We start from the raw sequence: 24399 nt of genomic DNA on the forward strand, positions 1-24399 counted from the left end.
TGACTCTTTGCCTGCCCTGATCCTTCTCCTTCTACTGGGTTGCCTCATCCAGCTGTGACGGGATGGTTTGTGGCTGATATTATTGCATTTTGCTGTCCCATATTCAGTTGATATCCCTGGTAGGCCTGCTCTTTTCCGAAGGGAGCAGGGGAAATTGATCTGGAGGAGAGGGGAGGTGAGGGGACTGTGAGGAGCAGGAGGGGAGGCTGTGGTCAGCATGTATGAGAGAAGAATGGAAAAAAAAAAAAAAGACACATAAACTCTCAGAGCATCCATGAAGCAGGAACATCGGCTCCTAGCTGTTCAGGTTGTTGTGTGAATAAAAGCTGAAAAGCGCTGGTTACAGAAAGCGCTTGGTGTTGCCTCTCACCCCCAGTGAGGGACTTAAAAACGTGTTTCTCCACCTCCATTGTGTCCTTCCCACTTGTTTTTCCGAATTTGTCTCATATCCTTCTTCCTCCTCTTCGTGATGCTTAGGCATCTACTGTCATTAGCAGTTGGAAAACAACTTTATAATCTCCTAATCAGCCACTGGAAAACAAGAGCACACATCAGTGGTTTCTCCGAGGAGGAATTGTAACGCTGCTTTTAGTCATCTGACCCATTCTCCGAGAGATATGTTTCTGGGAGTTGTTTCGTTAGTTTTTGTTTTACATTTTATGAAGGAAGATTACGGCTCAGTAATACAGTGAAGAAGTAACTGATGACTCTGGTCCTATCTGTCTCCAAATTTCTGCCGAGTTAAATAATTTAAGTTTATAACAGTTAAGTGTTTTCAACTAAATAAAAATGAGTAACAATCGCTATGCAAAGTTATCTGGTAAGCCTAAGTAGAATTTATTTACTAAGTACAAGTTTTATTAACAGCTAAGTGGGTTGTATAAGCGCCTGTACTTTTGCAGATATGACATTAAGACATTAAAAAATCCCTTACAGTCAGTGGAAACTCATTCACAGAGCTAGATTTTTACAAAATACTTACTTTTCCCATGAAGTATAGCTCTGTTTGTCTCACCTTCCTCTTCCTCATGTTGTATAGGCATCTACCCTGTTGTCTTTTACAGTTAAGAAAGCTTTAAGCTCCTATTCAGCCATTAGAAATAAAGGCACACATAAGTGGTTTTTCTTTATTCTATTTACCAAAAAGTAGCTTGCTAGTCCAGATTCTAGGTCACATTCATGTCACCAGTAAATGGGGCTTTCCTTGTATTGCAGGCTTTGGAGACTTAAATCTTCACGATCAGGTCCACCTCCTGGAGTGTGCCTGGCTGGAGATCCTGATGATTGGCCTCATCTGGCGTTCCATGGAACACCCAGGAAAGCTCCTGTTTGCTCCTAACTTGCTCCTGGACAGGTGAGTATCCCAGCTGTGGTCTGGAGAAGCAGATCTGTTATAACCACTGGTTTGTTTCCAAAGCTCTGTGATTCCACACTCCATGGAACTTCAAAGAGTGGTATAGTTACATTTACTTTATGAATGCATAACTCTAGGGGAGGCATAGTGGACATGTTCATGAAAAGCTAAGACTGCTGTTTGCTTGCCATTGTCTTGGAATAACTCTAGTGTCTCCAATACAAAAACGTAACTACAAACTAGAAGGTTCCAACTCTACCTTTATCTTCTGTTATGTTAAAAAAAAATTTTTTACACAATATTTTGGTGCCTTTACACCCAAACCACAATGACCTTTCCATTTCTTTCTCTAATTTTGCCATCATTAAAGTGAGGAAATTTGGCCTAAGAGTTCTGAAGGGCACTAGCAGTTCTAGGAATTAATTTCAGTTTTCAGCTACCCGGTTTAGCATATTACACTGGGTTGCCTTGGACTGTGGCCCCAGATGCTTTTCTTTTTTGATCATTTCTTAGAGTCATAGGATGTAGATATTATTATTTAAAGCAGCTACCACCAATGGAGTCCTCACCTGGCACCAGCTGCTATGCTAAGTGATTTATTTCCCAATTGCTTCCTGTAATCACCACAGCACCACAGCACCCCGAGGAGACAGGAACCTTATCATCCTCATTTTACCCAAGAAGACGCAGTCTCCACACCTATCAAGACTGCTGGAGCAAAACTATCACAAAACTTAAGTGAGAGAGAACTGTGCAAGTCCTTGATTTCTGCTTTATTATATATTAATTTAATCTTTAGGAAACCTTGATGATTTTTCCCTAGAAAGGGATTCTACTGCCCATAGAAGGTTTTCCCCAAACACGAAGAGAGGCCACTTGTCTGTTCCCTAGAACTACATCTATACTGTATTCTGTCAGACTGTAGAGGAAGTCTTTGTAACGGTAGATCAGCTTCCCACTTCTATCCTTCTCTACCCTCCCCTGTCTCTCCTCTTTCTTAATTTTTTTTCTTTTTCTTGCCTTATCATTTTCCCCCCTTTTGACATCAAGACTGGCATGTGCCCTCAGTGTTTAGTCTTCCAGATGTTCATAAGCCTTTCTTATTCTTAGCCCTCTTCTTAGGTTCTTAATGTGCTTCCTGAGAATAGTCATAAAGCATTGCATTTTGAATATGAAAGCCCTCTCACTTTGCCTCGACTCCAAAAACCCACAGAGCCCAGGAAGTGATACTCTCTAGTATTGCAATAAATCCTTCTCACTCACTTAATTTCTTTCATTTCCATGTATTTCTGTTGTGATTAATTCCCCCATTGTATCTCACAGAAATATGAATAACTGTAAGTTTTCATCTTTATTTGTTTCCACCTTAAAAAAAAAACCCAGAGTTGGAATTTTAAATTCTTCTATATAGATGTTCTCAGCCTTTTCTTTTGTTATTGTTGTTGTTGTTGTTGTTGTTGTTTTGGAGCTGAGGATCGAACCCAGGGCCTTGCACTTGCTAGGCAAGCACTCTACCACTGAGCTAAATCCCCAACCCCTCAGCCTTTTCTTAGTTAGCATCCAGGGCCATTCTTTCTTGGGGTTGGAACCTGTTTTATGTATTGTAGGATTTTAGTAACACTCCTGGAAGCTATCTCCTAGACCCTGGTAGCAACCCATTCCACATATGACAAGATATCATATGTTCAGACACTTCTAGATGTTTCCTGTCTGTGACAGGGAGTGAGTGGGTGGAGGCCAAATTTTGTTGAAAACTCAACTTTACTAGACAGTCTTATGTCATTGTCCTACACACCGTGGAGACTCATCCCCAACACCGGATGCATCTTCTTTCTTATTCATTCTGGTTATTCATTTTCCTCTTCTGTCTTGGTGACATCACCACCTAGACAAATAATAGCTCCTGCCTCTTCCCTTACCAAGTTGTCTAGTCACCTGTCAAGTTTTTCTCTGAATGGCTTCCAAATCCAGACCTTCCGTCTGTCTCCAGACCACAGCTGAAGGCTTCCTCATGGTCTCATCTTCAATATGTCTTGCTTCTTGTTTCCACCCCCTCTCCTACAGTCTCCCATGCTCAGTACTACCAGAGGTGATGCCCTGAATGTACCAGTGCAGTCTCGGTGCCTGCCGACTAAGTCTCTGTCGACACTCAAGTTCTCTCAAAAGTACCACATGGGCTTCTTGCATGTATGAGTCAGGAGCATCTTTAATAAGCTTCATGAACACACATATTGCAAGCACAGTCAGATGACATAAATGAAGAAGGCCATGAATGAGAGTCCAAAAAGGAAGGCTGGGGATGAGGTGACCTTGTCCAGGTTCAAGATATCTGGCCGCTGAAGCTGACCTGCAACCTGGCAACAAAATGTCAAATTCTAGTTCTAAACAATTGACTTTGGTACTTTGATTTGCTTGTTGTGGCAGACTCTCACCATGTCACATAAGCTGCTAGTGAACTCATGATCTTTCTGCATCAGCCTTCCAATGGTTGGGGATTAGAAATGTGCCCAGCTTCATAGATTTCTTCCACTGCTCTGAAAAGCTCTTCATGTTAGAAATGTTAAAGCTCATCTCAGATACCAATTTTCTATAAAATTTTCCTTAAAATTTCTCTTGTTGGTCAGAAAGCAGGTTTTCTTTTGTCTGGGTCCTCGGTGGCCAGTTTCTACTACTTCTGGAGTCTCACCCTGCCAGATGGCATTTTATCTACCAGCTCATAAACTTCTTGTGGTCCAGAACCAAATCTTGTCCATCTTTTCATTACTGCTAACATATAAAGTCTTCCATGATACTCAACAAATACTTTTTAATGGCCCTGGCCATGGTCATCCCGATGATGTGTGCTTCATTGATAAGGACCTACAGATTGATAAATATTTCAGCTGTCGATGTCATCAAACTCACTCACTTTTAGTTTATTTCTGATCACTAGCTACTGACTTATTCCTCTGTAGACTTTGCAGAAACTAGTATCCATCTGTTTTGGAAGAGCTTTAATTTTTTTAATTCATAGTTGCATTTAGCTTGTGATTATATTACTTCTTAAGCAACTTCTAAATTCCGAAGGGGATAAGCAACAAATCTTATTTTTCCCAGAACCTACCCATTATTTAAGATATTAATAAAAATCACAAATACTTAGAAAATGTGGGCCTGATAGTACATTCCTGTAATTGTAGCTCTGTGGGGGATGAGACAGGAGAATATACAGTTTGAGGCCAATCTGTGCTATACAGCATGTTACTGTCTCAAACAAACAAACAAAAACCTTTACCTTAGGTACCATGTGAACATAATTAGAAAATGACAAACTCATTTTCTACTCTAGATAGGTATTAGTAATGATTAAAGTGCTTAAACGAAGATGTATATTTAAATATGTAATAAAAGGTAAAATATGATCTAGAACATAAAATACTCTATATCCTCTAATCATTGACATACTGTCCAATCTTATTCAATTTCAGCATTATTTAATTGCCCTCTTAGTGTTTGCAGATGATGGCCTCTGATGACTCAGGCAGATGCACCATAGGGAAGAGGATTGTGAACAAAAACCCCTTAGAAATTGTAAACCCTGGAAGATGCTCTGAGGGTTGGCCAGCAATGTGCTTATACATTTCACTCTCCAGGCTTCCTACCTCTCTGAGAGAGATAGCGCTCTGATTAGGATCAGCTACCTTTGTCCTTCCCATCATAATGTGCTATACACAATAAACATTTTAATAACAAAATATAGATACCTATAAGTTTCAAAGCACAGTAGTTGGTTAAAAGAAAGCTTAACCTAAGCTCTCTGGGTTATAGGAACTGAGATTAGCATCTTCTTTGTGGTTGTGTGTTCAGCTTTGGGATGCTACCTCTGAAAGGCAAGCCACCTCCAAAAGGACATTTTCAACTGCATAGACATAGAGAAAGGAGACAACCTCAAATCCTATATATCCTTGTGACCTATGGGTTACCATGGCTGCCAACAAGAGATGGAGTGTTAACTATTATTGGTTGCGTACATGTTTTGTTTTCTCAGGTTTTTCCCTGCTAATCCAAGCATTTGTGCCTTACAAGGCCATCAGGAGGAGAGAATATGCCCACCCTTTCCTTGAGTCACTGAAGTATTTGTATTGGCAAGTAGGAGTCAGTGTTTTTGAGACTAAAACCAGTATGATGCCATGCCACGTTCAGGAGCAGAGAGCATGACTCCTAGCCTGTGTTCATTTAAAAGAGAATCATTGCCTTATTTACTCCCTGATGACAACCCATGATATCTTGATTCTGCTGGGTTATGGCTTTCCTGGTAGTCACCAGCTTGTCAGCCAACTCTATCTTTGCCAGGCTCCATCTGCCCACCATGTCTGGTCCTTTCTCAGATCCTGCAGCAACAAGGTCCATATAATCTGTGCCATCAAATCTTCTTGTGAAAGACCAAGAAAGGAAGGTTATTACATGGTATAAATTTTAAAAAGCTAGTAATTTTCCCTCGTGTGTGTGTGTGTGAGTGTGTGTGTGTGTGTGTGTGTGTGTGTGAAGAGGAAAGTTAAAGATAATAAGAATGCCTGTGAAAGTAATCAGGAAATGGGGAGAGCTCATTTTCCATTCTAGCACCTAATCCATTGGTGTGTTTTGGCACTAGAAAACACAAAATATGCCTTCTGAGTCTACTAGGAATGAGTCTCTTCATTTAGTCCAGCATGTGTTCTCATACTAGAAAAATACAGGCTGAGCACAGTAGCAAATATGTTCTTCATGCATCACTCTTGGTGGGGGTCTCTTGGCTTTTGCAGGGGCCAAGTTTGATGTCTCTGGAAGGCAGATTCCATGTGAGAGGACACTATGCTAATTGCCTGTGCTGAAGGCTTTCCATTTTCCAAGGGGTTGTTTTGCTGGAGCCATCCCTGCTCACCAATTCTGAGAAATATTTGTGGATTTCTTCGGAAGCCAAAGCTCTCTCTTTTGATTCCCATTCACTCTCAGAGGGGAAAAAAATGATTCATGCATCTGAGGAGCAGGGACTAATTCGACAAGCAGAATTCTACCAAGCCTCTGGCCAGAGAGTTGTTGACCTAGCTCTTTCCACCGTCCCACATCAGGAGGCTCTGCCTGCAGGAGATCATATTGAACAACAAAAAGTTCTTTTGCTTGTAGGCATGGAACAGGACTAAGTCCCCTTCCCTTAAAGGAAAAACAGGTTGCTCCACTGGACAGAACAGTCTGCTTTTTCTAAGAAAGAGCAGAGTGTTTTCTCATAATAAATTCATTTCAAATGGAAAAAAAAAATCTCACTTACTAGAAACAAAAGCTTTCTCATTTTAGATTTTAAAATATATTTCAGAAAAATTACAAATAAGAAATGTGCAAAAATCCCTTTGCAATCCTTCCAGCATTGACTTTATTGGTTTCTCACCCCCTTTCCCATGTAAAACTTCATTAAATTCTTCATAGATTTTTTTTTTTTTTTTACTGGAAATAATTAAAACTATGTTGTTCTGAAATAAGTTAATGAATTCAGAATGGGATCTTTCCTCATGTATTTTTAGGACATGAGGAGAAGGGCCTCCCTTTCTATCGCCTGCTCAGAATTGCCCCCTGAGAAGGGTGTGCTACTGGCCAGGAGGCTCTCACTAGACACTGGGAAGGGGGAGAGCAGGCTGTGGGGGAGGGGTGTAGAGAATGCAACACCTGTGAGCAAATCCGGCCTTCAGTAGGAGATAGCTCCAACTATCCAGTATCTTTGTTCTAGGCTCTCACTCTCTCCAGAGTACTGCCAAAGGCCCGGCACCCTCAGTTTTGTCTGGCTCTGCCCCATTTGTCCCCGAGTTGACCGTTACGCAACATATAAATGTATTAATGGATGAATAATCATCATCTGTTAACTTAGCAAACGATTTGGAAAAGCAATTCTGCTCATCAGTCTTTTTTCCTTTTCATTTTATGGAACTGGATGGGAAGGAGAGGAGAAAGAAGGTAACATTTATCCAACTTCTTAAATGGGCATGGTCTTCTCTGGCTTATCTTTGATGCTGTATTTCATTGAGTGCATAAGAATATAGGTATGAATGCATTTTACTAGTCTATATTCTCACTCTGGAGCTGTTAAGTAGTTGTGCTTTTGTGACTTTAATCACTTACCAGGTGGATTCATTGATTATTTTCCAAAGTCTTTTCTTTCATGCCTGGACAAACCATAGAGCTATAAAGTATAAAACTGGCACCAAACAAAGAGTAAAATTAGGGCTGCGAAGATGGCTTCACCAGCACAGTGCTTACTACATGAACATGAGAACTTAGATCTTATCCCTAGCCCCACCATAAGAACTGGGTGTGGCAGAGTGTGCCTCTAATTCTAATACCAGGAGATGGAGACAGGAGACACTCAGACTCAATGTTTAGCTAGCCTAGCCAAGTCTGTGAGCTCTAGGTTCAGGCAGAGACTCTGTTTCAAAAATATAAGGTAGGGAGCAATTGAGGAAATTACTCAACATTGACCTTTGATCCTCCCACATGCATGGTCTACACACACACACACACACACACACACACACACACACACACACACACACTGATCTAAACTTAGAATCACTAAAGAGACAAATCTCTGGGCATGCCTATAAGAGCTTATTTCCAGGTAATTTAGGTAGGAAGATTCATCCTGAATGTGATGGGCACCATGCCCTATGATGGGGTCCTAGACAAGAGAAAAAGGAGCATCAGACCTCTTATTTTGCTGTCCCTCACATCAATGCTGTTACCTCTGATGGAAGAGTAATCAAATTATCTACTGGACTAACAATGGCTGAACTATTTACATTTAGTAGATTCTAAAATGGAGTAGGACTACATATCAATAAAGATTTGAAACATTAAATATACATAATATTTCAGAAAAATTCTGTTTGATTACCCATTAATCATGGAAGTGTAAGCAAAGACTCCATTGGAAACAGTTAAAAACAACAACAACAACAACAAATAATCAGACCAGGGTTTCCTCTTAAAAACAAAAGCAATCAAGCAGTACTGTGTTATAGATGTGTTAAACCATGGGTGTTTAAGTCCTTAAGGGAATTAAACCCTTAAGCAGTAAGGATCCACTCAATATATATAATTGTTCCTGGGAAAGGCAGAATCCCAACCAAAGACTTAATCCTGTGTAGGAGGTTAATTTGGCTTTCCTTGAATTTTTATACACTGCTTTGTTTTTAGTTGCCATGTATTTTGAACAATTAAACATCTGCTAAATTGAAATAACATTTTCACTGTCTAATTTTAACATATGCTAATATTGTTTAAATCAGAACTACCAACACAAGAGTGATTAATTTCACCATCGTATGATTTTATTACAGCAATTTATCCATGTTGACATAGCAAAGAACACTTTTATCCCCCTGCTTAACACTAGGGTTTGACCCAGGACCTATGGCATGCTAGGCGCATACTCTGTCACTAAGGCATCCCCTAGTCAGGCCATTTTCTTTTCATGAGTTCTATGCAAGCACAACTGTAAGGGAAGGTGGCTAATTTAAAGTCTATGCTATTTAGAACTCAGTTCAATAGGTATTTACTGAATATAAAAGAATAGTGTGATGGTTAGTGTTGACTTTGAACTTGACAGCATCTATAATCTGTAGAGATAAGTCTGTAGGCATGCCTGTGAGGGATTATCTAGATTAGGTTAATTGAGATATACACCCTAAATGTGAATGGCACCATTCCCCAGGATGGGGTACTGGACTAGGTTGCTGCTCTCTGACTTAGGATACAATATATTCCGCTGCCTCAGGCTTCTGCCACCAGACTTCCCCAAACTGCAAGCCAGTTTGTTGCAGCAAACAGACAAGTAACTAATAGACAAAGCCATAGGAGTTTGCAAGATCCCGGAAGGTACAGAAAAAGAGGTAGAGTTGGGGACAGACATTTACTATCTAGTAGTGGGGTAATTCTAGTGTGCAAATGAGTGGCTCAAAATATTTGGATTCCCAAATCTCAGAATTTTCATGCCAACTTGATTTCTTTTATCACATTCACATGGCCATGGAGTCTGAGTGAAAAACAACCCATTCTTCAACTGCATTGATATGCTGATTCCTTCTTGATATTTTCACATGTTTAGCATGACTATGCTCATTTTACATTCATCTTGCCTAGAAGTATACTGTAACACTAACACACACACACACACACAGAGGCACGCACGCATGCACACACACCCTTGGACACATATACACACAATTCTAAAAGTAAGAGTTCTTTGTGCATTCTTTTGGGGTTGATGGGAAGGAAACAGAATGTTGCTGACTTTATTAAGGTAAGAGAGTGTAGTTTACATAGCTTTGTAATATCACATTTAGCAGAGTATTAATATTAATTCATTGCTTTTCTGACAGTCACCTTCAATTTTATGAGTAGATAGGTATTTGGCTGAGGATAAATAGTCTATTCCCAGTGGAATTCCCATTGTGAAAAGCTGAAATTGTTTATTCTTAATGTCATGGTCTTCTTAAGTTTCAGTCTTGACCTTGATGTTACTTACTGAGTTCTCTCTGTGGGTACCCGTGACACCATGGAAAAGGATCAAGTGTTTGCAATGACGCTTCTAAAGAATTGTATTAAGTCAGTCAATATTCTACTTGGCTGTTTTCATTCTCTCCATTAGAAAAGAGGTATTAAACTCAAACTTTCAATGTCTTCTCCGATTTTACTCCACAAGAATGAAACAGTTAAGCACACGCCTTTAATCCCAGCACTTGGGAGGCAGAGGCAGGAGGATCTCAATGAGTTTGAGGCCAATCTGGTCTACAGAGTTCCAGGATGGCCAGGGCTACACAGAGAAACCCTGTCTTGAAAAAAACAAAACACAAACAAACAAACAAACAAACAAACAAACAAAAAAAAAACAGATCAAAAAAGAATGAACCAGTTTCTCAACCTGCATGCACATGTTATGTTCACCACTAGCATAGAATCTAAGATCTGCCCATTGGGGAGATAATGCAGGAATTATGGTAAAGAAAGATTGCTAACTTTATTGTTAATGTGCCCAAACTTCCTAGATACTAAGTATCCATCTGGAACCTGGATAAACAAAGTGTTGTCAAGGTCCACAGTTTGTCAAGACAAGCTTAACTACTGTCCTAATGAGCCTATGTGTAGCAAAGGCTAGGAGAGGTCTTGGCTCAATGTGGGGGTGGTAGATCATGCAAGAAGGACAATGTCCAGATTCACAGCAGATTTATTTGTAATAACCAGAACCTGGAAACAACCTAGATGCCCTTGAACTAAAGAATGGATACACAATGGAGGATTATTACTCAGCTGTTAAAAAGTGACATCAGGAAATTTGAAGACAAATGAGTGGAATTAGAAAAAATCATCCTGATCACAATTTTAAAATATTGATTTTCTTTTTTTGCTATTGAATTTATTTTTTGATTTTTATTATAAAACTTATACATAATCAATTCTTCCTTTAGAAGTTGTTCATTTCCTATTATGAACAGTAGTGAATGAAGATGGCTTGTCATTCAGCATCTTTTGATCACACTTCCATTGCAGCTACTGGCATTATCTGTGCTAAACTTCATAATGTTAAACACATCAAAGCTCCTACAGTGTGGTTTGTTAAGACAGGGGATATGAATTTACTTTCTGTTGATACCTGTGAGGGATCATAAGCTAATTACAGTTTGCATGACTATTCTTTTCTCATCTTATGTTTTTAAAAGTATTTGTTTTTATTTTATTTGTGTGTGTATATATGTGTGTGCATGCACACCCGTGTGTGTTCATGTGTGTCTATGGCAGTGTGTGTGTGTGTGTGTGTGTGTGTGTGTGTGTGTGTGTGTGTGTATAAGTTCCCACACATGCCAGAAAGGATAGCAGATCCCTAAAGCTAGAGTTACAGGTGATTGGGAGCCACCTTGCGTGAGTGCTTGGAACAGAACTTGGGTCCTCTGGAAGAGCAGTACATGCTTTTACCTCTGAGCCATATCTCTACCTCTTTCGTTTCTTCTTCCAGAGCACTTGATCCCAAAAGACCACTGTTCCTTGTCTCCTCTGTATTTTCCTTTTAAATCCTTTTTCTTTCTGTTTTCACTCTTTCTCTTCCTTTGCCCCCTGTCACCAATAATGTCCACACACTCATTTGCTGTCACATCTTGTGTATTGTAGTTCATGGTCTGGGTCTTTCTCCTCCATTATAATCACAAGAACTCAAGCCATGCTCAGTTCTTACAAACAGCAAGCAAAGACTACAGCTTGGAATGAACAGAAGCATGGCATTATCTGACGTTGGATGAAGTCAGAATCACCACAGGATATCCAAAGGGACTTAATATTTTAAAATTTATTCTTTGCCAGTATCAGACATATATAATATGTCATATATAATATAATGTATAAATATATATTGATCATATCCACTCTCTATTACTCTCTCTTGTCTGCCCTCAACCACTTACGCTTCCAAAACAAGTGCCCCCTTCCCAAATGGGCATTTTAATGACAGAATGAATTCTACTTTGAGGAACAATAGGTGGTTCCTATGCATGTTTGTGGTTTCAGCTCACTCACAATAAAGCACTTCAGGTTGTGTGTTATACTATTCTGTTTTTATAGCTTGTTAGTCATGAAGAGAGAAAGCCTATGAGACTATTTCCCATTTTTCAACAACTGCACCCCATAAATTCCAAAATTCCATTAAAAAACATGAAGGATTAGACAGATTATACATTATATTCAAACATTCTTAAATAAGGACTTACTTATTTTTCTGATATTTGTCCTTATTAAAAAAATGTGTAGACAGTGTTGTAATTCATCATCATGTCAGAATCAAATCTGTTTCTGCCAACTTAAAAAAAATTATATATTCTTAGCAGTTGCAACCAATCTATAATATATTTGGGAATAAGTTTACTAGGGAAATTATAAGAACTGTACCAAGGAAATTATAAACCTTTCTTGGAGGACAGTTCATGAAGCTTTGAAAAGAAAGTCATAGAATGTCTGTGATGAGGAATATTCACTACTAAAAATGTGTTAATTCATCATAAATGGACCTATAAATGTGTGTGCTTACAAACCTAATCCTATGGTCATTTAAATTTCATATGGGAAGGTCAAGGACCACTAAATGTACCCCAAAAGGTTAGGCAATGGGTTAAGAACACTCTAATATAGAAAAGTCACAAAGTTGTGTCATAATTCAGACAATGTGGTTTGATGTAGGATAAAGTACAGTGACTAGTAAAGGAGAAAAGAGAGCACAGGACCTAGGCTGTGTCACAGGGAGGACTGAGATGCTCAGGGAAAGGAAAAACACCAAGTCCTCTCTTAGGAGATGGTCTCTCTGCAGAGAACAAAGAAGTCTGATTCCCCCCACTCCATGTGGACATTTAATACTAGATGAAGAATGTCAAAGCCATGGGTGAAAATGTATAGAAAAAAATATTTATCTCAAGATTGAGAATCATGTCTTACACATTGTACAAAAGGTTTGAACCACCAAGAAATGCCAATAGAGTAAATCTCTTTAACAACTTTCCTAAAGAATATGAAAAGGGAAACAGGCTGCTGAGGAAAAGGCATTCAGTTTTATTATTCTCTCTAAAACTTTTATTACCAAAATTCTTTTGTGTGAGTCAAATACCACAGTAAAAGTGTAGGAAGGAAAGAGAGATCAACCCCCAGGCTTCCTAAGGACATTCTCCATCCATCCATCCACAGCCAAGCCAGGAACCTGCATTACTTCTAAGTTCTCTGAAATGCGAAATGGAAATACTTGTGGAGGGCCCTCACAGATGCATTTGGAGAGTGTATGCCCAGGAAAATGGAATTGAAATGTTTTAGTAAGAGTCGAGGGCCCAATCCTTGAAGCTGATGTCTGTAGAGTTTTCTATAGCATGTAATTACAACACAATACGACTCAAAAGCATTTCAATAAAGTGTGGGTGGAAGAGAAGGACACTGCTTCAAGAGCTTCATTAGCTGTCTGCAGACTGGAGCTCTCCACATTGGGAGGAGCCCTGTTTACCTTGCTTCAGAATCCATTTTAAGCCCTGATTGGGATCTGGGTGGTCAGAGAGCAGCCAGGGTCCTCAGGAAGGACTAGGAGCTGGGGAAGAAGTGACAATGTTGTTTTCTAAAAAGCTGAGGGTAGGCTCAAGCCTTGTTTGCTCATGGTTTCCAGGACAATTTATTTTAGTGCCAATCATGGAGCACATGGTAGGATTCTTTGCTTTTGTTTCTCAAAGTAGCTTCAGGTAAATTAGAACAATGTCGTTGACTCACTTCTATACTGTCCTAGAAGGTGATGATATGATCTCTCTGTGTTCTGTGGCTTGAAGTTGAGGCTTTGGAAATATTTCAAAAGGGGCAGTGGGGGCAGTGTGCTCGATGTAATAATGATGAAGAGTAAACACAGCTATCCAGAGGAGACATCTGTACAATCCTGTATTTCTTTCTTGAACACTCCATATGACTCCTACAACATCCTACAGTGGGGTAGAAGGAGCTTGTTTGGCTATTGAAGCCATGTGGGTGATGGGGAGCCTTACCCTTGATAAGGTTAATTGATTTCTCTTGGTTTTATTTCACATTCTACTCAGCATACTTAAGCTCCTTCTCTTACACGGTATTGTTTTAAAAAAAAATCTTAGTAACAAAATATACAAATGATCCCCAAATTGAAGTCTTTTCTTACAATGAACACTGGGCCAGAGAGTAAGTGACAGATAAAAGCCCACCCTAAACAAGCTGCTTATACTATCTGCTCTAAGGTTTGTGGAAGAGCGGACACAAAGTAAGAGCCAGAAGACAGGGTGGAGAGATGTGAAATGCCATCCCCTATACTCAACACAACAATATTCTAATCATTAGCTTACACAAATGTGGCATTGGGTGCATGTAAGACCAGCCCTATCAACAACCAGGCGAGGAAGAGAAGGGGTTCAGGACCCTCTCCTTTACCTCTGAGATATTGGCTATGGATAGAGTTGGGAGGGAAGGAAACATTGTCATTAGCTGTGTGCCTACCATTGGGTCATTAGCTGTGTGCCCACCACTGGGTCACTAGCTGTGTGCCCACCACTGGGTCACTAGCTGTGTACCCACCACTGGGTCATTAGCTGTGTGCCCACCACTGGGTCACTAGCTGTGTGCCCACCACTGGGTCACTAGCTGTGTGCCCACCACTGGGTCACTAGCTGTGTGCCCACCACTGGGTCACTAGCTGTGTGCCCACCACTGGGTCACTAGCTGTGTGCCCACCACTGGGTCACTAGCTGTGTGCCCACCACTGGGTCACTAGCTGTGTGCCCACCACTGGGTCATTAGCTGTGTGCCCACCACTGGGTCATTAGCTGTGTGCCCACCACTGGGTCACTAGCTATGTACCCACCACTGTGTTGCTGAGCTCAAGAGGTTCCAGCACACAGGTCCAAAGCCACAGTCACACAGATGTCTTTAGTTTATCTTGCTGTGTCACAAAATAAAACAAGTGGACATGAATGTGAGAGAGAGATTTGTGCAGGAAAGAAGGTAGATAGGGATGGTAGAAATGGGGCAATTAAGGGTGTGATTATCACCGTGTGTAGTACTTGTGTGTGAAAATGTCCGAAAATAGAGATAATAAAATTAAACTTAGAAATAGAGTTTAAATAATAATTACAGGATATAATTTATGTAAACAGAATTTAAATAAAAATTATTTAAAAAATATTTAGAATTAAACTTAAAAACATTTAAGAATTTCATAGATTATCCAGAATTCTTCTGGAAAAGGTAAGTTTTAATTTGTGACAGTTTGAGAGATATTGTGATTGTGGGTGAAACTGTACTTCCTAACTTACCAAGTCTTTCATGGGTCCATTATTTTAAATGAATAATATTGATACTTTCCTAGGTGTTAGGTATATAGAAAAAAATATGACACACTGTTCTCTGCAGACAGCATAGTCTATGCAGGTATGTGGTATAAACACAGAAGAGATTATATATATTCATAGATATAGTGTGCATGCATGTTTTTAGTGCACATATATGTGTGTGTGTTCACACGTACGCACAAGCACGTGTGGAGGTCAAAGGTTGATGTCAGGTGTCTTCTGTTATCTCTCTCCACCTTATATAGTAAACTAGCCTCTCTTATTTGAACCCTGTACTTTCTGACAGAAACCAGTCTAGCTTGCCCTAGCCATCCCCAATCTCTGCCTCCCAAGTGCTGGGATTTAGGTGCCCTACACCAGCCCTGGCCAGCACGTATGTGGGTGTTAGAGAGCCCAACTCTGTCCTCACACTTTCATGGCAAGTGAATTACTCCCCATCTCTGCATCTCCAAGACTTCATATGTGCCAGGCGGTGGTGGCGCACACCTTTAATCTCAGCACTTGGGAGGCAGAGCCAGGTGGATCTTTGTGAGTTTGAGGCCAGCCTGGGCTACCAAGTGAGTTACAGAAAAAAGGCGCAAAGCAACACAGAGAAACCCTGTCTTGAAAAACAAAAAAACAAAAACAAACAAAAAGACTTCATATGCTCAAAGGAAACTGTAGCAGGAATCTTAAAGGGTCTTATTAATAAAATAAAATAAAATCTGAGGCCAGTTATTGGGGTGAATGCTAGAAGATCAGAGAAGCAGAACAAGCCACAGTCACCTCACATCACCAGTTCCTCACCTGATCCTGTTTCCTAAGACTGGAAGCCTCTGAGTCCTCATCCAGAATGGGTCTCAGCTGAACTGCTGCTGAAAAGCCTGAATGTTTAACCAGGCAAAAGCTTAACCAGGCAAAAGCTTAACCAGCCAAATGCTTCTAGTTCCTGGTCTCCACACCTTATATACCTTTTTGTTTTCTACCACCACTCCCTGGGATTAAAGGCTCGCTTTCTAGGATTGAAGGCTCGAGTCACCAAGCTTGTCTGTATCCTTGAACAGATGGATTTCTGCCTCAGGAATGCTAGGATTAAAGGCGTGTGCTACCACTGCCTAACCTCTATGTTTAATATTGTAGCTGTTCTGTCTCTGGCCCTAGATAAGTTTATTAGGGTGCACAATATTTCGGGGAACACAATACCACCACAGGAAACTAGGTGACTAGCAAACAAGGAGCAGAGAAGGAAAGTACCATCTGTGGTGCGTACTTTACCCCACCTAACAACAGAAGTGGCTGCAAGGAAGAACTAGTGGAGAATCAGGCAGGGTATTGCCAGAAAGATGATGCAAACGTTTCAGACTCTTTAATGATGAATCAGGAGGTAAGTCTCTGGGGCTCACAACTCAGAAGGCACATGAATTTGACCTTGTAACAGACTGTGAACCTCCAGAAAAGATAGGTATGGCAGTCTTCAAAGCCTGATTGTCATAGCAGCTTGAAAATGAGCAAGCTCATGGCTCTCCACATTGAGGTTTAGGTGTCCTTGGAACCAAAGACTCTTGCAGCTTGCTTGGGAAAGCTGAATATAGGGATGCCACCAAGATCAGGACAGTGGAAATGAGACCAGCTTGGATTGTGAGTGGTAATGGAAGATGAGAGCCTCAACCATGAATCACATTGCAAAGCTCTCCCCAACTCATCGAGACTCTGAGTAGTCACATAATCTCCCAGTGCCTGTTTCCTTTTCTGGAATAGATCTTTTCTCATGGAGTTTGTAAGGATTCGTTAGCTGTTTCATGCCCCCGCTGTTTACTAATACTTCATTTCAACTCAACAAATGTGGATAACCTTGTTATTTTATCACTGCTGCTAGAACTGGTTGTGGTGTTCACTGAGGTTTGATCAGTGCGAGAATGAGGAAATGAGGAAGAGGATTTGAAGAAGTTTGATCACCAGGGCTGGAGCTTAGCAATTAAAGAACCCAAAGAGTGAAGGTATTTATATACCTTCTCAAAGGAGCTCCTGAGTCTATGGTATTTCGACTCTGGGTTTCCAGTGTTGTTTTGAAGACTTTGATTTTCCCATTTGGACTTGAAGAGCCCCCTGTCATTTTAGGATTGGAATAAGATTGAGGCCAGCACTTTTGACACTGTGTTTTGTGGTAATTTCCCAGGAGTAGCTGAGGGTTTGCTTGTCTTGGAGAGAAGAGGAGGGACTGGATCTCTGTGGCCTTTTTTTTTTCCAGATCTTCCAGCACAGAGGCACTTTGCTTCTATTTTATAGTTGGAATACTGCATTTTACTTAAGAAGACCTCACTTCTAAAAATGGGTTGAAAGTCATTCATTTATCTGAGACTTCTTATTTTTAGATGAGAAAGAGAATTTCAGAATTGCTCCAGGTGGTCCAATCATCTATTGACAGGAGAGCCATAATTGAAGACCCACTCCATACCCCATCACTGTGTCCTTTGCGAGTTACACAAACTATTATTGACTGATAAGAGACCACTGTACCCTTGGATTTAGCATCAACAAAAGAAATATTTTTAAAAAATACACTTCCAAATTAGCAGTTTTATACAAAAAGAATTTCTAAAAAACAAATTATCATTGACATGGGCAGATAACTCCCCTCTTCTCCTACTCCTCCAGGAGCTACCTGCTCAATTTTCTTCAAGTCAGTGCATTTGTTTTGTCTATAGCTTCATTTGGCTAACACGTAGATTAAGAAACCTGAGATGAATCAGGCAGGGGTGGCGCACGCCTTTAATCCCAGCACTTGGGAGGCAGAGGCAGGTGGATCTTGTGAGTTCAAGGACAGCCTGGTCTACAGAGCTAGTTCCAGGACAGCCAGGACTGTTACACAGAGGAAACTCTGTCTCAAGAAACAAAACAAAACAAAACATGAGATGAAGTAGTTATGAATTTGCAATTGTATAGCATGGCTAGACTTGGTGGAACTTGCCTGTGATGTCAATGCTTGAGAGATTGAGTCAGTAGCTTCACAAGTTCAGGGCCAGCCTGGGCCACATAATGAGACCCTGTCTCAGAAAACAAAACAAAAACAAACAAAAAAGAAACCAATGAGCAAAATCGGAAATCTTATGATTGGCTTGAGGCAAAGACTATTCATAGTAATAGAAAAGAAAAGAATGAAGCATGGAGGAAAGAGGGGTGAACAGTGGCAGTGAACTGGAGAAAAGATGATGAAGCCTTGAAATGTGAATAGAGACTTCAGACATCCTTTAGCACAGAAAGGCTGGGCTGCTTGAGAGGAAGATGCTATGTCGGCAGCTACTGATTTTATTTAAAAACAAAAACCAAAAAAAAGCCCACAAAGACATAACTGGGCAGTGGCGATGCACACTTTTAATTCCAGCACTCAGGACACAGAGGCAGGTGGATCTCTGTGAGTTTGAGGCCAGCTTGGGCTACAGAGTGAGTTCCAGGACAGCCAGAGCTGTTGCAAAGAGAAACCCTGTCTCAAAAAAACTAAAAACATCAACAAAATATATTAGGCATTGTTTGGCCTTCTTTACTGATCTTCCTAGTGATCTCCAAAGCCAGAATACTTCCTCCTGTCAAAATGAAAGTTCTTATTTGTCCCAATGAAAAACACGTATGTCTGGGTGACCTCAAAGCATAGTATTCTGGCCTCAGTCTGTGTGTAGCCTCTTCAAGGACAAGTTTGCTCAAGACCTCCTTCTGACTTGCCTGCTTCTTTCTCAGTGATTGAGGGATGATTTTGTTCATACAGCCTCATGTCTGCTCTTGGCCTGTCACACTTGACTATTAGGTCCACAGAAATGCAGGACCTGACAAACCAGGTTGATGGGTACTATCTAGGGGAAGTATCCGACCCTCTAGTATGTCTGTGGGTGAGGCCTTTGCCTATGGAATGACTAGGTTACAATAATGTGGATTTTAGTTTCTTGCTGCTGTACAGACTTGAGGTATTTACCCTCTGAGTTACTTGAAGGAAAAATCAGTGTAGAACAGAGAAGCCTGATTAGTAGTTCATGAATGAAGGGGTAAATAAATTAAAATTGTTCCATGTGTTCCTAAGACCTATCAGATATATATATATATATAAAGTAGATGTGCAGAACAATGCTCAAAAAATTTCTTTAGTGAACAAATAAAGTGATTAATTATATTTACTTTTGCAAAACAATGGTTGGTTGATCAAAACCAGAAATTCTTCTCATATGTATTCATTCATTCATTCATTCATTTGCCTTTGTAACAGCTGAATTGACTCAACTGAGGACAGTGGAGAGACACACACTGCCTTTGTACAATTCTGAAGCACCTCAACAAAGGTGACTTGCTAAGGCAGTCTTCCTCTTGGTCCTTTCTTGATGTGGGCATTGTCAAAGACTGGCCACGTCTCTTTTCATCTGGATATTTGATTTCCCACAACTGTTAGAAGATTTTCATCCAGGGATTCACTTTAGCTTGCAAAGGATCTAAACTGAACACACAAACTCAAGTAGGTCATTTTCTATAGAAGTACAGAATCCTATCTCCCGTTGGCAAACCATTCAAACACAGAAGTGTGTTTTACACATGCTGACAGACACGTCTATAATAACCAACCCCAGCCTCCTTTTCTTGCCACTTTATCACCCAAGAGTGTAAGAAAAGAATGCACATTGAGGCTTTTTTTGTATTAGACAGTATCTCTCTGCTTAAGAACACTTTTGACGATCAGCTTTCTGGTGTATTAAGAGTAAACAGCAAAGACTTCCATGAAGCCTTTACTTCCATGTGTCAGGTAAAGATAATTGGGCATTTTATGAGTGTTGGAAGCTCATACCAAGACACGTTCTTCAGTAGGTCAATATAACATTTCTTGTGTAATTTCTGTAACAATAATTTACGTTAACATGGACACAGAGAGGATACTCCTGGTTGTTACTGAGGTATCAGTTATTGATCCTTTGTGACCAGGGTCTGGTAAAGGCACACACCACTGACTCCAACAAGGCTGAGGTCTACATTTGCAGCTGGCAGTAAAGAACAAGAAGAAGATGAGGATCTTCTTGGCCTGGCATCAAGATGCAACTGGTGGGCAGAGGTAGTAAGACCTTCATTCTGGAAGGCACTGGAAGGTTGGAATAAAATGTGTGTGGGCAGCTGTAATAGCTGACATCTTTAGTAATAGTCTTTATGTTCCCATAAGGCCTGTGTTAGAAGGTGAATGCCCTTTCTCCCTCAAATGGAAAACATTCCCTGACAAAAATATTACTTTCTTTTTTTTTTTTTTGCCAGAGCTGAGGACCGAACCCAGGGCCTTGCACTTGCTAGGCAAGCGCTCTACCACTGAGCTAAATCCCCAACCCTATTTTCTTTATTTTCAACGAACATGGGCCTTTATTATATTAAATGAATCATTTGCACATTTTTTCATCTTTTCATGTCATTGTAGACCTACTCACTGAACTCCTATGTTGGTTGGCTTTTCTTGATTATAGCTTCTCTTGGGTTTTAAATATCAAACAAACAAAGAATAACCAAGCTAACTGCAAAAATAAACTAAGGGATGAATGCAGGAAGTCTCCTCCCATGGCCCTGTTTCCCAGCTCCTTCCATATGAACTGCTGCCGCCGGAGGGGCATTTTGAGAGTCAGCATTTCTAAACTACTGCTGGATCACTCTGTGCATTTACTCTCCTAGTCATCCTCTGTGAGCAGGGTCTGACTCTCTGTCTCATAGCAACTCTTATCAAGGTAATGGACCAAGAATCATTTCCACTCGAAACACAATTCTTCTAAATGAATCATGAGACATGGTTATCTCCATTTTCCCATAATAACCCCAAGAAGATGATCCTCTGGCTATACTCTCAAAATTGCCTCCTGTTTGTATTTATTTTATTCCATTTTCCCTTTAATTTTCTACATAAATGTGCCCTCTCTAAGAGGGCTGATGTTTTTTGGTAGCTATTGTTACATTGGTAACTCGTTTTCCTTAGCATACACCTGATGGCACCCTTGTTAAGGGGCACTCATGTATGACCATAGAGTTTTCCCGAGGCTGCTAGGTTTTCCCGTGGGCAGACTGAAAGTTGAATACCAGGGAGATGAACACACTTCCCTTTTAGAGAGATCGCGTATCCCGTTCATTCTTACATCTTTCATACCATAACCCTTGTTCAGTGTAGTATTTAGAATAAAAGCCTCAAAGCCAGGGGACTGTAAAGGAGTCAGAAACAAATGATCCTGGGTCATTTTCCATTTTTCTTTTTTCTTTTTGTCAGTTTAGAATCAGCTGCTTAATACTGGGTCTTGTTAGAATTATGGAGACTTTCATCTCAATGCCTTAAGGGTCTGTCTTTCAGTTTTTTGATCTCTCTACTGCTTTTGGGCATATTGCCTTGGAAGCCCAACCACCCTCCGTACATTGAGACAGAATGCCCCTCTTCAGGACCAGAAGCTCCACAGCCTCCCCAGTTCCCTCCCCCTACCTCTACTGAGTCTACTTGGTCTTTGAGATTACTGCCTCTTATTTTTTTTGTTCAATTTATTATTTGAAAATTTTGTGCTCATAGACAATGCATCTTGAGCATTTCCTATTCTTTATGACCTACAGCTTTATTGTATTTTTTAAAACTAATTCATCCCAAGTCCTATTAACAATCACTGCAAAATCACCTTCTAGAATCTCTACCTTCAACCTCATCCCATACTTCAAGAATCTGTTTCTGCCATGGACCACATTTACTGTCTACTTTTCTTCTTTCCCATCCCCAAGGGCATCACTTCTGGACCACAAACTTATGCTTACGAAATGTCCACACTGCTGCCACTTTCTTCTTGCTTGAGATATCCCTCCTCCCTGGTTCTTTCCCATCTCCTGGACTGTAACTCCTGTATGTTCTCAGCAGGCTCATCTTGCTCTTAGATGTACTGCCCTGAGATGATGTCTTTCATTCCCACTGTGTACTCCAAAGCTGAGCTCCAGATCTACCATTTCCCAAGGTCCCTTTGGATATCACAGGGTCTATTTGGAAGTACAATTCTTACATCCTTTTGACTTTTTCTACAGAGATGAATATATCAATGTGTCCCAAGACTTTTTCTATTTCTGAGTTGGAAGTAATTCAGGACAGAGAAGAGCAAGACACTCCTAACATTTCAGCTACTTTAGTCTAGAAACTGTTTCTTACCCAGATCCTTGTTCAATATAAGCATCTTCTTTGGCAGGTGACCTTCTCATTGAGACACTTAGAATCTTCTAGTTTCCATATCTGCCTCCTATGAGATTTTAAGTGCTCCAGACTCAGGTATGAGGTGGAGGAAAGATTAGGAAGCACACGCCAATTTCTTAATTTTCATCATAAAGGCAATTTCAATAGCTTCTTATCATTTTCCATTGGCCAGACTCTAGTGACGTTCCCATCCTTACTCTTAAGGAGATGAAGAAAGGTCATCTATAAGGAAATCTGGGAGGGCAGGGGAAAAGCAGTTAACAATCCTTAGCTTGTGCCACAGTTCTCTTCTGGCTAGCAAATATCCATCCCCCAAACAGAGCAGGTCACCCCAGATACACCATTCAACTCAAAGATCAAAGATGTCGATGTACTTTCATCTCTGGTGTTCCAGGCTCACCCATACGTGCACCCAGGGACCAGTGAAGGAGCAAGGGTAAAATTGCCGCTACAAAAAAATGTCTATCCAGAGAAAATGGTAGGACAGGATCCATCCCCCGCTCCCACAGAAGCTGTGGAATCTGATGGGTAGACCTGGGGTGATTTCTACTCTGAAAGGCTGCAAAGCTCTTTGGTCCTTAATTTTTGCTACCTGTGGAAAACATTCAGGTTTTTCTTTCAGCCTGATAAGTAGCCTGGAGTTCAGGCTTCCCATTTGTTTGATGGGAAGGCTGTCTCAGAACACAGATGGCTTCTTCTTAGTTCCATATATTGAAACTTAGAAGCACCTAAAGTCTTTTAATTTTTTTTTTAGACATGAATTTTAGAGTGCTAATTTTGTTTTATGATTGTTGTTTATTTTTAATGGACAGGTATACAATTTGTATTTTATTTGTCTATGGGATACAACATGAAGTTTTGAGATATGTGTACACAGTGGAGTGGTTAAACGAAGCTGACTACCATAAGCATTATCTCATGTAATTATCACATATAGTAGTGAGAACACTTGATATCTACTCTCTGGGCATTTTACCTGTATACATCCACTGCTGTTCAACATGGCTTTCATATTTTTTCCATTTAACTGAACCTTTAGTCCTTTAACTATGTACCCCCACTTCCCAGCCCTGGGCAACTACCATTCTACTCTCTGCTTCTGATAGCCAGACAACTTCAGATTTCATGTGCATGTGAAATCTGGTGGCATGAGTTTTCTGTGCCTAAATTACTTCACTTAAACTAATGTTCTTCAAGTTCATCCATGTTGTTAAAAATGGCAGGGTTTCCTTCATTTTTATAGCTGAGTGGCAGTCTGTCATGAATATATATTTTATATAATACCACATCATCTTCAACCATTTATCATTTAATGGGAATTTTAATTGCTTCCACCTGTTGGCTACTGTGAGAAATGTTTATAAGAACAAGAGAGTGCAGGTATATAGGCATGTATCTAGACATGCCCAGGGGTGAGGCTACTTGATCATATGGTAACTATGTTTTCCATTTATTTCAGAATCTCCAGATTGCTCTCCATAGACGCTGTACCAATTTTCACTCCTACCAATAGTGTGTATTTTTTTTTCTCACATACAGGTCTGATATTTGTGTGTGTGTGTGTGTGTGTGTGTGTGTGTGTGTGTGTGTGTGTGTGTTTGTGTTTGTGTGTGTGTGTGTTTGAAGGCCAGAGGAAAAAAATCAAGTGTCATTCCAGAGACACTGTTCATATTATTGACACAGACCTGGAAATTGCCAAGTAGTCTAGGCCAATGAAGCCCAGGGATATTCTTACACCTACCTCTCCGGCACTGAGATTACAAGTGGTAGATTACTACCACTCCTGGATTTCTCAAACAAGTTCTGGGGTTTGAACTTGGGTCTTTATAGTGACAAGGCTAACAGTTTCCTGACTAAGCTGTCTCTGCAGAGTCTGGTATTCTCATCAACTCCTTAGTCATTCAGTTTCCTTCATAGAGTTTATTGTTGACCACCTTAAGAATGGTGAAATCGGGGGTGGGGATTTA

The 24399-nt window shown here is 40.4% G+C and overlaps 1 protein-coding gene across 1 annotated transcript in view; it reads left to right on the forward strand.

Moving 5' to 3' along the window:
- Window positions 1-24399, forward strand: part of Esr1 (estrogen receptor 1) — a 262394-nt gene that overhangs the window by 197398 nt on the left and 40597 nt on the right. The window contains exon 5 of the mRNA XM_036168964.1: window positions 1216-1354. Within this exon, the coding sequence (XP_036024857.1) occupies window positions 1216-1354 (139 nt within the window). The remainder of the gene's footprint in view (window positions 1-1215; window positions 1355-24399) is intronic.

The sequence above is a fragment of the Onychomys torridus genome, chromosome 19 (genome assembly GCF_903995425.1).
Source record: "Onychomys torridus chromosome 19, mOncTor1.1, whole genome shotgun sequence".
NCBI lineage: Eukaryota > Metazoa > Chordata > Mammalia > Rodentia > Cricetidae > Onychomys > Onychomys torridus.